Genomic DNA, 13,363 nt, shown 5'->3' with positions numbered 1-13,363 from the left:
TTCATATCTGAGGACCAGGGGCCTTTCCCAAGGGTCGAGAGTTGTCCATTTTAGACCCTGCGCATGTCCCCCCTATACTGTGCTGCACCCCTGCATCTTGTTCTTTAGATAACAGGTGCTACTCCAGCCACAGTGACTGAATACATCAGTTTCAGCTTGGGCTCACTGTCAGTCTGCGGTATTAGGGAGTTAGTGGATAAAAGCATAACTGTCTGAAAGGTGTTGTCAGGAGTGTGAGGGAGACTGGTAAAGTGCTCAGGAAGTATGCCTTGGGACAGGAGGAGGATCTTGTGTCCTGCTGAAGGCACTGATCTCCTTTGTCTCTCCCTCTGTTCATCTTATATCTTACCCTTCTCTTATCCTCCCTTTAACAGTTTCACTCCCTTTCTCTACCACCTTTTACTCTCACATTTTAACTTCATCTCACCCTATCCCTCTTTCTCCTTCACCATACTCTCCCTCTGAGTGCTGTCGCAGACACCCCATCTCCCTCCATTGCCATGGATTTGGGCAGCCTGACCACGGTGGTTGCCAACTCGGCCTACATCAATGCCCGTGGCAGCTTCGATGGCTCCAACCTGAAGGCCTTGCGTGACAAGAAGTACCACACCCGCCTCAAGCTGCCCCACATCAGTGTGTGAGGGCCTCCAGGAAACCCTGGACATGGCCTTCCAGTCAGTCTGCGTGGAGCAGCCCATTGGCAAACGCCTGTTCCTTGAGGCGGCAACCGAATACCACGGTCCTTGCCGGCTGTGGCGGGACATCGAGGAGTACGACTTGGCAGAAGAATCGGACCGGGCCCAGAAGGCATCCAGGATCATCCAGCGCTACCTGGTGTCCTCAGCCAAGCTCTACTGTCTCTTTCTGACACCGGAGACTGTGACCCAGGTGAAGGAGGCCCTGCAGATGGCTGGGGACAGCCTCTTTGCCCAAACACTGGCCTCAGTGCTGGGCTCCCTACACCTTCTTCCTGGAGAGAATGTTCCTGAAGAGGTTCCTTCAGTGGAAGTGGCTGGAGATGCAGCCCATGGACCAAGACTGGTTCCTGGACTTCCGTGTGCTGGGGAAGGGGGGGTTCGGAGAGGTGTCTGCCTGCCAGATGAAGGCCACGGGGAAACTGTACGCCTGCAAGAAGCTCAACAAGTAGAGGCTGGAGAAGCAGAAAAGCTATGAGGTGAGAGGGAGGGAGGGAGGGTAGTTTGTCTTTGGTATGCCCCACCTGAACTGGAGTCTCTAGTCTACTGATGTTTACTGTTGTTGTGGTCATCAACCTTTTTGAGTCAAGATCACTTATGCAGTCAGAAAGCAAGCTGAGATCTACTGCTCATAATTTTTTTACCTAATAAAAACGTATGTAGGAATGAGGTTTGTGCAGTAGGCCTAATACATTACCACAGCATATTGGCTAAATGCCTGGCAATATTGTTATTCTCTGCAGGCCCTATTATATTTCAAAACTCGAGCTTTGATAACAAAATATGTCAGTTGGTGTAGCACTTGCGAGGCACAGCTGAGCATAAATTGAAATAATTTGCAAATTAGCTTTTTTAATTTACTGGACTGATGTTACCTGCATCTGATGGTCATGGTGCGTTCAAGACAACTGGGAACTCGGGGGAAAAAACGATGTCAAATCATGACGCCAAGTGTACTTCAGGTCGGGAAGTCGGAGCTCTAGGAAGATGCCCGAGTTTCCGAGTTGGATGACCGTTCTAAACGATTTTCCCCAGTCGGATCTCGTGGAGGGAGGGAGAGAGCAGCTGAGGTTCCGCATCTCACGGTCGCTGCTCTCTCCTTCCTTTCCTCCGGAGAATGACCAGAGAAAGGGGACAGTCTTCCACCTGATGGCGACACTCGAGTCGCACCGCATCTGCCTTAAGCACACATTCATGTTGTTCCTATGACCAGAGAAAGTGAAATACTCCTATAAAAATATACACGACGAGCTGCTAATAATAATAAAAACGCAGGGCTATCGATTCACTTGGCTACTCATTCATTGCAGCTGCAGCGTGAGTGGAAGTAGAGAGAAGCACGTTTTATGTTTTGTAATAGTGTTGAATAAAACTTAGACATGAACTCACTCAAGAATAAAACATATTTTACAGTCTCTCTCTGGTCATGGTTTAAAAACGTATGAAATCTCACGTAGGCTAGTATCAAACTTTGTTGTGGCCAGGGTCTTGGAAGCTGTAGGAACGGTGATTTGAGCGATCTGATTGGCCAGCGCAGTAGCCACAGATCTCACCGTCCGCCGGGTAGGCGGAGTTTGTCTTCAGACAAAATAAATTGTTCAAAATGGGAACGCTTTGCCTACCCTGTGCGCAGGGCTTCTGAATCTAGTGCACCTACCGGCAACAGCGCAACTCGAAAAAAGGGGCGCAAGCAAATGCCTTTATCATTGGCTTATCTACAGAAATGTTTGGTGATCGACTAGGAATGCCTTGAAGATCGAACATTCAATCGGTGACCACTGCTGTAGTTGATATGAGAGAGAGAGAGAGAAGATAATATCCAAAGGGGAAATTAGTTAATAAGAATACAGTATGCTTCTGTAGACTATTAATGCTAGATCAGAGTAGGATTGTAAACACAATGACTAATGACATGGAGGGTAGTGCTACAGTGTCTGCCTCTGTGACTGTTAGAACCCCGTTATCTCGAGTGGAAATGGTTATGCTCATGGACTTACAATTACATTTTTAGTCATTTAGCAGACGCTCTTATCCAGAGCGACTTACAGGAGCAATTAGGGTTAAGTGCCTTGCTCAAGGGCACATCGACAGATTTTTCACCTAGTAGGCTCGGTGATTAGAACCAGCGACCTTTCGGTTACTGGCACAACGCTCTTACCCACTAAGCTACTAGCAGTTTTGATGTAGGCTACAGTACCTGTTCTCCAGTAAGTGATGAGGAGATAATGGTGTTAATCACATTTGCCTCCGTTTTAGCCCTCTGTATTAAACACAGCACAGGGATAGAGAGATTACGGAGAGCTTTAGGGAAAGCTGTTCTCAATGGAACTGCTGGGGATGGTTAGTTCATGTCCTTGACATCTAGTCCAGGGCCCTGTTTGAAAATGGTTAAAATACCTCATTCCTCATGACAATCACTGATATAACGTGAAAGCAAGGATTCCATGTCATAGCTTTCACCTATCCAGCCATGTTAGATCAGTGATTACTTCAAGGAAGGAAGGACGCATTTTAAAAGTAATCGAACAGGGACTACCGGTATGAATTTGTGAGTGATGGTTGCTATTGTCATGTTTGTCCCCCTCCTCTACTTTAGGGAGCGATGGTGGAGAAGAGGATCCTTGCCAGGGTTCACAGTCTCGTTTCATCGTGTCCCTGGCCTACGCTTTTCAGACAAAGGATGAGCTCTGTCTGATTATGACCATCATGAATGGAGGCGACCTGAAGTAAACGCATGCACACACCACAGGAACTATCCTATTTGTTGTTTCTTGTGATAGATCTGTAACATTTTTGTTCCCGTTCTGCCCCAGATACCACATCTACCTGGTGGATGAGAACAACCCAGGGTTTGAGGAGCTGCCCAGATCATCCAGGGCATGTGGAACAGGGTTATATTGGTGATTCCCCTTGCCACTTTATTGTTAAGCCAATGAGTTTTTGGTTTTGTCTTGCCTTCACCTACTCAACATGGCATCTTATTGGCTGGTTTGCGTAGCTTACTTACGAGGGAGGATGTTTCAGTTAGAATCGTCCCAGTGAACAAGCACCAAACCAGCGGTAAGTTGTTGGTTGCAAAGCACTGTACGTCAGAAGTGATTTTTATACTCTCAAGTGATGATGTAAATGTATAATTTATATCAATTTGTTTGTAAATGTTATTCGAACATCACACATAAGATGCAGCGTTTTTTGGTGAATATTTGTTGTGCATTTTGTTGTAGAGAATTCCAGCTAATACTAGCTAGCAACTTACTGTGTCTGGTGGGGGGTTTGTATATTTTGTACAGTGCGTGAGTGCAGAGTTGGATGGTGAGCCGTGCATTGCATGACGTGCAATTTTGTGCTGTTCCTATCAGGTACATTGTTAAAGATATTATATTGTAATTGTATTATTTTGGTAACTACATGTCCCAGTGAACAAGCACCAAACCAGCGTGCGTGAGTGCAGAGTTGGATGGTGAGCCGTGCATTGCATGACGTGCAATTTTGTGCTGTTCCTATCAGAATAAAGCTCCATGACTGGTGTTACAAGATGGAGTTTGTGTTGATGATTGATTGTACACAACGCAAGAAGAGTACTGTTACACATGGAGCACCTTCACCAGAAGAGAATCATCTACAGAGACCTCAAACCTGAGAACGTTCTCCTGGACAATGAAGGTACACACTGAGATACACACACGTTTGTGTGATGTGATGCGACGTTGGCCAAATGTTGTCCTTAGGTAATGTGCGTATCTCTGACCTGGGTCTGGCTGTGGAACTAAAAAAGGACCAGACAAAGATCAAAGGCTATGGCAGAACTCCAGGTCAGTCTCAACTGCCCGACCTCATCTCACAATGGGTCTCACATTTAGTGTCTCCAAGAAGCGCCATTCTGGCTCTTGTGACTGACCTTTTAACCTTTTGTCCTCTGCCCCAAGGGTTCATAGCCCCGGAGCTGCTGAAGGGGAAGAAGTATGACACCTCAGTGGACTATTTCACCCTGGGGGTTACGATGTTTGAGTTCATGGCCGCCAAGAACCCATTCAGGGAACGAGGGGAGAAGGTAACCCACTCTATTCCTCCTCCCTTTCATGCCTTCACTCTTCAAACTGAAAAGTGCACACTGGATAAGTGTGAAGGCTAATCCGTTTAAGTCAGAGGTCTCCAATTCTGGTCGTGTTGTAGAGCCACTGGAGTCTGAAGGCTTTTGTTCCATCTCGGCACTAACACACCTGTTTTTCAATCTTCATTCATAGACCATGATTATTTGAGTCAGGTGTGTTAGTGCAGGGCTGGAACAAAAAGCTGTACACCCAGTAGCTCTCCTGGCCCGGAGTTGGTCTTTGATGTAATGTCTCTAACCTGCGGTCGTCTTCTGGTCAGGTTGAGAAGGAAGAGCTGAAGGAGTGCATCATGACCGGGACGGTAGTCTACCCAGAGACATTCAGTGAGAACGGCAAGTCCATCTGCTCTGGGCTGCTGGAGAAACAGGTGGACCAGAGACCAGGCTTCAAGAACGGGACCTGTGACGAGATCAGGGCACACCCCTTCTTCAGCGGCATCCACTGGAGGAGACTAGACGCAGGTAAGGATGCTAATTCCAAGTGATAACTGAACCAAATGGTAAATTCTAAATGTTGGCTGTATTTGGGCCATTATAATTTTGCTTGGTTTCTATGTACAGTTGAAGTCGGAACCTTAGCCAAATTCATTTAAACTCAGTTTTTCACAATTCCTGACATTTAATCCTAGTCAAAATTCCCTGTCTTAGGTCAGTTAGGATCACCACTTTATTTTAAGAATGTGAAATGTCAGAATAATAGTAGAGATAATTATTTATTTCATCTTTAATTTCTTTCATCACATTCCCAGTGGGTCAAAAGTTTACATACACTCAATTAGTATTTGGTAGCATTGCCTTTAAATTGTTTAACTTGGGTCAAACGTTTCAGGTAGCCTTCCACAAGCTTCCCACAATAAGTTGGGTGAATTTTGGCCCATTCCACCTGACAGCTGGTGTAACTGAGTCAGGTTTGTAGGCCTCCTTGCTCGCACACGCTTTTTCAGTTCTGCCCACAAATGTTCTATAGGATTGAGGTCAGGGCTTTGTGATGGCCACTCCAATACCTTGACTTTGTTGTCCTTAAGCCATTTTGCCACAACTTTGGAAGTATGCTTGGGGTCATTGTCCATTTGGAAGACCCATTTGCGACCAAGCTTTAACTTCCTGACTGATGTCTTGAGATGTTAATTCAATATATCCACATAATTTTCCTTCCTCATGATGCCATCTATTTTGTGAAGTGCACCAATCACTCCTGCAGCAAAGCACCTCCACAGCATGATGCTGCCACCCCCGTGCTTAACAGTTGGGATGGTGTTCTTCGGTTTGTAAGCATCCCCCTTTTTCCTCCAAACATAACGATGGTCATTATGGCCAAACAGTTCTATTTTTGTTTCATCAGACCAGAGGACATTTCTCCAAAAGTACGATCTTTGTCCCCATGTGCAGTTGCAAACCGTAGTCTGGCTTTTTTATGGCGGTTTTGGAGCAGTGGCTTCTTCCTTACTGAGTGGCCTTTCAGGTTATGTCGATATAGGACTCGTTTTTACTGTGGATATAGATACTTTTGTACCTGTTTTTCCTCCAGCATCTTCACAAGGTCCTTTGCTGTTGTTCTGGGATTGATTTACACTTTTCGCACCAAAGTACATTAATCTCTAGGAGACAGAACGCGTCTCCTTCCTGAGCGGTATGACGGCTGCGTGGTCCCATGGTGTTTATACTTGCGTACTATTGTTTGTACAGATGAACGTGGTACCTTCAGGCATTTGGAAATTGCTCCCAAGGATGAACCAGACTTGTGGAGATCTACAATTTAGTTTATAAGGTCTTGGCTGATTTCTTTTGATTTTCCCATGATGTCAAGCAAAGAGGCACTGAGTTTGAAGGTAGGCCTTGAAATACATCCACAGGTACACCTCCAATTGACTCAAATCATGTCAATTAGCCTATCAGAATCTTCTAAAGCCATGCCATCATTTTCTGGAATTTTCCAAGCTGTTTAAAGGCACAGTCAACATTAGTGTATGTAAACTTCTGACCCACTGGAATTGTGATACAGTGGATTATAAGTGAAATAATCTGTCTGTAAACAATTGTTGGAAAAATTACTTGTGTCATGCACAAAGTAGATGTCCTAACCGACTTGCCAAAACGATAGTTTGTTAACAAGAAATTTGTGGAGTGGTTGAAAAACGAGTTTTAATGACTCCAACCTAAGTGTATGTAAACTTCCAACTTCAACTGTAGGTCATCCCACAGCTGCCACAAAGACAGACTTCAGAAGCACACCATCCCGCACCATCCCGCCCTATGAAGTTTCCTCTGCAAGTCTCTCTAACCCCCTCCCCTCTCTTCTACAGGCATCCTGCTCCCTCTGTTTGTCCCCGACTCCAAGGTGGTCTACGCCAAGGACCTGGATGCTGTGGGGGAGTTCTCCTCGGTGAAGGGGGTGGGGCTGGACGACCCTGACCGTGTGTTCTTTAACGAGTCCTCCTCTGGAAACATCCCCATCCCTTGGCAGGAGGAGATGATCGAGACCGGGATCTATGGCGAGCTCAACGTGTGGGGACCCGCAGGCGCCATTCCGAACGACCTGCGCAGGGAGTCTATCTTGGAACAGCCCAAGTCATCCACCTGCTGCTTGGCGTGACAGTCGCTGTGGAAACAAAGGACGAAAAATGCAGAGCGCAGACATTCCGGACCAGACCAACCGTAGCCCTTTGCGGTGATGTTGTGTTTAGTACACTAGTAATGGAAAATTCCAACTGATGATATCACAAAGGGAAAAACTGTCATAAAATCCAAACCTCAGAGGACTTGATGGGGACATACACTGCCCTCGTGACAATGACACCTGGACACATCAACTTTGCCATGGAGATGGAACACTTGAGTGGTATGGACTGCTCATTGGTTGAGACTGAGAGACTGTTTCGCTGATCCTAGAGTGAGATTATTAAAAGGGCTTTGGACCTCCATAATTCAGTTGGGCTCAGCAATAGATATTATTCTGTATTCTCAAAGCATACAGACAGATCATTTGGCATCATCAAGACGTGTGTGTGTGTGTGTGTGTGTGTGAGTGAGTGAGAGGGAAAAATAAAGAAAAGGAAAGATGCCGTCTGATTCTGCAATGAAACGTAACAAACCGGTAGTATAACTCACTAGCACTAGTGAAATGTGCTAAGAAACATGAAATCTTGCCGTTCTGTAAATATACAGTGCCCTCCTGAATTATTGGCACCCTAGGTAAATATTAACAAAAAAGGCTGTGAAAAAATGTAGTTGTCTATCAGCTTGATCTTACACTCAAAATACCATATGAATCTAACCTTTTAATTGAGTAAAAAAAAATCTAAATAAAGAAATCGGCATCAATAAATAGTTATTTTATTCAAATATGCGTGTCACAATTATTGCCACACCTAGAAATCCGTATGAACAAAATCTAATTGATGTATATTCTGATTTAAGATTTTACTTTTAAAAGTTCATCCAAGACTCACTGTTTCACTGGGGTATAAATATGAGGTGACGCACAGGCTAAACTCACTTAGTCATCCATCAACCTGGGAAAGGCCAGAGAACACACAAATGAAATTAGAGAAGTTGATCTTCATCAATCAGGCAATGGCTATAAAAGATCGCTACATGCCTGAAAATACCCATTTCCACTATTAAGGCAATAAGAAATGTAAAACAACTGGAGCTGTGCTGAACCTGCCTGGAAGAGGACGTAAGTGTATTTTGCCCCCATGCACAGTGAGAAGGATTGTTTAAGTGGCAAAAAAATATCCAGGGATCACAGTTGGAGAATTGCAGAAGTTGGTTACATCTTGGGGTCTCCAAAACTATAATTAGACACCACCTCCATGCCAACAAGTTATTTGGAATGGTTGCCAGAAGAAAGCCTCTGCTGTCACCTAACCACACATGCAAGCTCCTGGAGTTTGCTAAATGTCATTGTAACTTTGATTGGGACCAGATTATATGGTCTGATGAGACTAAAATAGAGCTTTTTGGCACGAACACCAGAGGTGGGTTTGGTATAAAAAGAGCCATGGGCATGCAGAAAATAACCTAATCCCTACTGTGAAGTATGGTGGTGGATCTGTGATGATGTGGGGCTGTTTTATTCCAAAGTCCCTTGGAACCTTGTTAGGGTACATGGCATCATGGACTCCATCAAGTACCAGGAGATTTAGGCCAAAAGGGAAAACTGGCTTCTGCCAGGAGGCTAAAACTTTGTCGTCATTGGATCAAAAGCATACCTCCATATCCACACAAAAATGGTTCACTGACCATAGAATCAAGCTTTTGCAATGGACATCCCAGTCCCCAGACCTAAACCTCATTGAAAACCTGTGTGGTGAGCTGAAGAGGAGAGTCCACAAGCGAGGACCAAGGACTCTGAAGGATCTGGAGAGTTTCCGTATGGAGGAATGGTCTTAATTCTCCCACCTCATCAAACATTATAGTAGACGACTCAGAGCTGTTATCTTGGCAAAGGGAGGGTGCACAAAGTACTAAATGCAGGGGTGCCAATAATTGTGACATGCATGTTTCTGAATAAGATAATGATTTGTTGATGACTTTATTTTCTTTGAAAGGATGGATTCATATGATCATTACAGTGTAAGATCAGTGTAAGATCAAGCTGATAAACAACAATGACATTTTTTCACAGCCGTTTTTGTTCGTATTTACCTAGGGTGCCAATAATTCAGGAGGGCACTGTATATAAATATTAGTGTTTAGCTTCTTATTAAACTAGTCTGTAAACCATTGTCGTAAATGGAGGTGATACTGTCTCTTGTAGATTTTTTACAGTAACTTTCAGTATATCTGTGTTGTCAATGCAGACTATGTGTACGTGGGGAGAAAGGAACACATTTTTCACACTAGTGCAAGGCAAATTTATTAACATAACATTTGTCACTATCAAATGTATGAAGAAAAAAAAACACAGGTAGATAAAATAGCATTTTGAAAAGTCACATGTTTTTTTGTTATTTTGGGTTCTGAGTTTCTGCATGACACAGATTGTAAATATAATGTAGCTCACAGGAATGTCATTGAAACATAGAATCCGCTTTTGTTGTCTGTCTAATAAGTCTATGCTGATGAGGTGAACGTACCCATCCCGAGGATGACTTGGCACAACAGAATGGGTTCCAGGCGGTCCGTTCTCTGTAGTGAGCTAGTGAGCTCCTGTTTCATCCACAGTGGAGAACAACCTCTACCTCTTCTTTCTATTTCTCACCTCTTTTCCTCTGAGTCTAGCTCCTCTCCTCCCTGGTCTCTCCATCCCTCTTCTCCTTAATTTCTCACTATCCCCTCCACTTCTATCGTCTCTTCCTCTCTCTCACTCCCGTGCCGTGGCCTTGTAGATCCGCACGTCCCCCTCCTTTAGCTCTGTCAGCAGCGTCGTATTAAAACAACTCTCAAAGCGCTCCTTGAACCTCATGTCCGACTGAAACCTCACCTTATTGGCCCACAGGAGCGTGGTGCCACTTCCTGGTCTGCAGAAGTGGCGCATGGTCGCCAGCAGCTCCTCCAGGTAGTCGTGGTGATACACCACATCGGCTGCCAGAACATAGTCGTAGAGACAGGAAGTGCAGGGGAAGTCTCTCTCGAGGTCTTGACCCCAGGTGAGGGCAGTCACTTGGGGCGTGTAGCGGCAGCGGCTCTTGGTGTTCCGAGAGAGGTTAAAGGTCAGGTTGGGAAGGATTTCGGGCAGGTCGGTGGCCGTTACCCAGGCTCCTGGAAAACAGGACACAAGGGAACAAATCAGTCAAATTAATCAGTCTGTCAAACCATGTCACCAACTGACAGACTCACCCAGTAGACTGGCCAGTGGCCAATATATAGTTAGCCAGACTGACTAAGAGACTGATGGACAGACTCACCCAGTAGACTCGCCACAATAGACAGTAAGCCTGTCCCTGCCCCGATCTCCAGAACTGCTTTATCCAGGAGATTCACCTGCTGCCGGTTATTCTCCAGGAACTGACTTAGAGCCACCGCCTACATACACACACAATCATCATCAGCATTATCATAATCATCATCATGACTACGATCAACTATCAACACAATGATTGTTAGTAAATCCAGATCAGTCAATATGAATTAAGTGCATTGCGTTTACATTCTTCCTTGTAAAAATGTGTTTCTATCATCATATTCCACTGTCGGTGAGCATCTGTAGAACTCACCCCCGGCCAGATGAGGGCGCCGTAGGAGTCCAGAGACTCTCGGATGCATATTTCATGACCAGCGATGAAGAAGGACTCCTTTCCCAGGGTGTAGTAAACACTGGGCTCCCAGACGTTCCGTCTGTCCAACGCCTCCACGGCCATCTGCTTACGGTCAGACACCACTGTAGAGGACAGGACCACAATACAACCAGTTACTCTACACAACACTGGACGGCCAACATTTTAATAATCACTACTACACATGGTCACAACAGAAGACTGACCATTACACACAACCACAGATCGAACAATGAGACAGATGTTTCACAGGATGTATAAATCTGAAGCATCCGGTTGGCATTTCCACTCACCACCAAATTTGGTGATGAGAGGAAGCCAAGTGGCTGGCAGTGGGAGAAGATGCAGTGAGATGGATTTTTGCAAACATTCTGCTAATTTTCTCACCGATAAAACATTTGATCTCAATACAGTTTTCTGTTCCCAAAACTAAAATCATTTTAGTCATTTGGCAGACGCTCTGACCCTGAGCAACTTACATTTAGTGCATTCATCTTAAGATAGCTAGGTGAGACAACCACATATCACAGTCATAGTACATTTCTCCTCAATAAAGTAGTCATCAGCAAAGTCTGTGCTAGTAGGAGTGAGTGTTAGTTCATATTTTTTTCTCCACTAGATCAGTCACCATTCCTTACTGTTAAGGTTAGGAAACCACTGCTTTCCTTCACCGGCCGTTCCATTTTCCACCACCTGTGGTGTCTTTTCTTCTTCCCTGTTCTCACCAGGCTCTCCATCTGTCCTCTCTTTCTTGGGAACCTCCTGGTCAGACTGTTTGGCTGTAGAGGAGGTCTCCATCGTCACAGAACACTGTTGACATTAGACTACACTTTAGTTGACTTTGTGTGTGCCTCCATCGCACTAGTGTGTTTGTGTGTGTGTGTGAATACTGTATTTGTTATCCTACATGTGTGGGCAGCCTATGGAAGTCTGTTACCCCAGCCAAGAAAGCTTGGACTGGGCAATGGTGAGTCTGCTGCTACCCTATCTCCCCTGGGTCTGGTTGTCTGGGTTCGGGCCCAAATAAATACTTATTTCTAACCAACCATCAGCAGCAGTCCTCTCAGGCTCTGAAAGGGAATACATCACCGACCTCCCTCAGTTCCATGCACTTACAGTTTCCCTTCTCCACACATACAATCACCAGACTTCACATCACTAAGATGGTGTTAGTAAGTATCAGAATGGAGCATCATTAATACCAGTAAGTTAGAATGTAACAAGGCTTTTACAGACACATGCAAACACATTAATATCCACATATTAATGTTCAGGAGGCTTGCAGACTCAATGACTCATGCTCCAGAGAGATTAATAAAGTTGAATGAAATTGAACAGAATACATGAGATAAGATGGGATGATGTATGATATGTAATACAGATCTGTGTGAGGTGGTGGTCTCTTTCTCTGTCTTTGTGACTGTCCTTCTGCATCCTGTGTTTATAACTGGCCAGCATCCCTTTAAACACGCCCTCCAAAACACTGAGCTATAATTACGGGAGGGAGGGAATGTCAGACTTAGCTAGTATGATAGTAACAGTCAGAGAGAGCGGGAGACAGATATGCTGCCTAAAGCCAGACCCCCACTTTGACTAAAGCCCTCTCCACTGTCCACTGATCCCACTCACATGGAGCCAAGTGAAGTCACCATGTTCAAAGATGTTTATGTGTGTGTGCCACAGGAGGTTGGTGGCACCTTAATTGGGGAGGACGGGCTCATGGTAGTGGCTGGAGCGGAATGAGTGGAATGGTATCAAATACATGGTTTCCAGGTCTTTGATGCCATTCCATTTGTACCGTTCCAGCCATTATTATGTGCCGTCCTTCCCTCAGCAGCCTCCACTGGTGTGTGCGTCTGTGTGTATCCGGGTTAGTGTAGAACCTAAGCGGAGGATAACTTTCTGCTAGTCCAAATTTAACAGCAGACTTGGCAACACAGTGCCCATACCAGGGAATGGCCAGGGTACTCCGGTTCGGAGGGCTCAGCGGGCACTGGTGTCTGATACCAGAGGGTCACTCTCCATGTACACTACCAGTCAAAAGTTTGGACACACCTACTCATTCAAGGGTTTTTCTTTATTTTTACTATTTTTACATTGTAGAATAATAGTGAAGACATCAACACTATGAAATAACACATATGGAATCATGTAGTAACCAAAAAAGTGTTAAACATATAAAAATATATTTTATATTTGAGATTCTTCAAAGTAGCCACCCTTTGCCTTGATGACAGCTTTGCACACTCTTGGCATTCTCTCAACCAGCTTCATGAGGTAGTCACCTGGAATGCATTTCAATTAACAGGTGTGCCTTCTTAAAAGTTCATTTGTGG

The 13,363-nt window shown here is 44.9% G+C and overlaps 1 protein-coding gene and 1 pseudogene across 1 annotated transcript; one reads left to right on the top strand and one right to left on the bottom strand.

Moving 5' to 3' along the window:
- Positions 1-500: 500 nt before the first annotated feature.
- LOC121556355 lies at positions 501-8,058 on the top strand (annotated as a pseudogene).
- Positions 8,059-10,094: 2,036 nt separating this feature from the next.
- mettl21cb (methyltransferase 21C, AARS1 lysine b) lies at positions 10,095-11,825 on the bottom strand. Its single transcript, XM_041868939.1, has 4 exons — positions 11,753-11,825; positions 10,968-11,131; positions 10,659-10,776; positions 10,095-10,512 (listed from the first exon to the last, which is right to left on the bottom strand). Exons 1-4 carry the CDS (start codon positions 11,823-11,825, stop codon positions 10,115-10,117), a joined length of 753 nt encoding a protein of 250 aa, XP_041724873.1. The 3' UTR covers positions 10,095-10,114.
- Between the last annotated feature and the right edge of the window lie 1,538 nt (positions 11,826-13,363).

This window comes from Coregonus clupeaformis, chromosome 4, assembly GCF_020615455.1.
Source record: "Coregonus clupeaformis isolate EN_2021a chromosome 4, ASM2061545v1, whole genome shotgun sequence".
Classification (NCBI taxonomy): domain Eukaryota; kingdom Metazoa; phylum Chordata; class Actinopteri; order Salmoniformes; family Salmonidae; genus Coregonus; species Coregonus clupeaformis.
The sequence above is the reverse complement of the archived record's forward strand: the minus strand, read 5'-3'. Positions and strand labels throughout refer to the sequence as shown.

Coding starts and splice junctions, on each gene's coding strand:
- mettl21cb (XM_041868939.1), bottom strand. CDS start 11,825: ATGGAGACCTCCTCTACAGCCAAACAGTCTGACCAGGAGGTTCCCAAG. Junction 11,132..11,752: donor GAGGACAGATGGAGAGCCTG/GTGAGAACAGGG, acceptor TGTCCTCTACAG/TGGTGTCTGACCGTAAGCAG. Junction 10,513..10,658: donor TATTGTGGCGAGTCTACTGG/GTGAGTCTGTCC, acceptor CCTGTTTTCCAG/GAGCCTGGGTAACGGCCACC.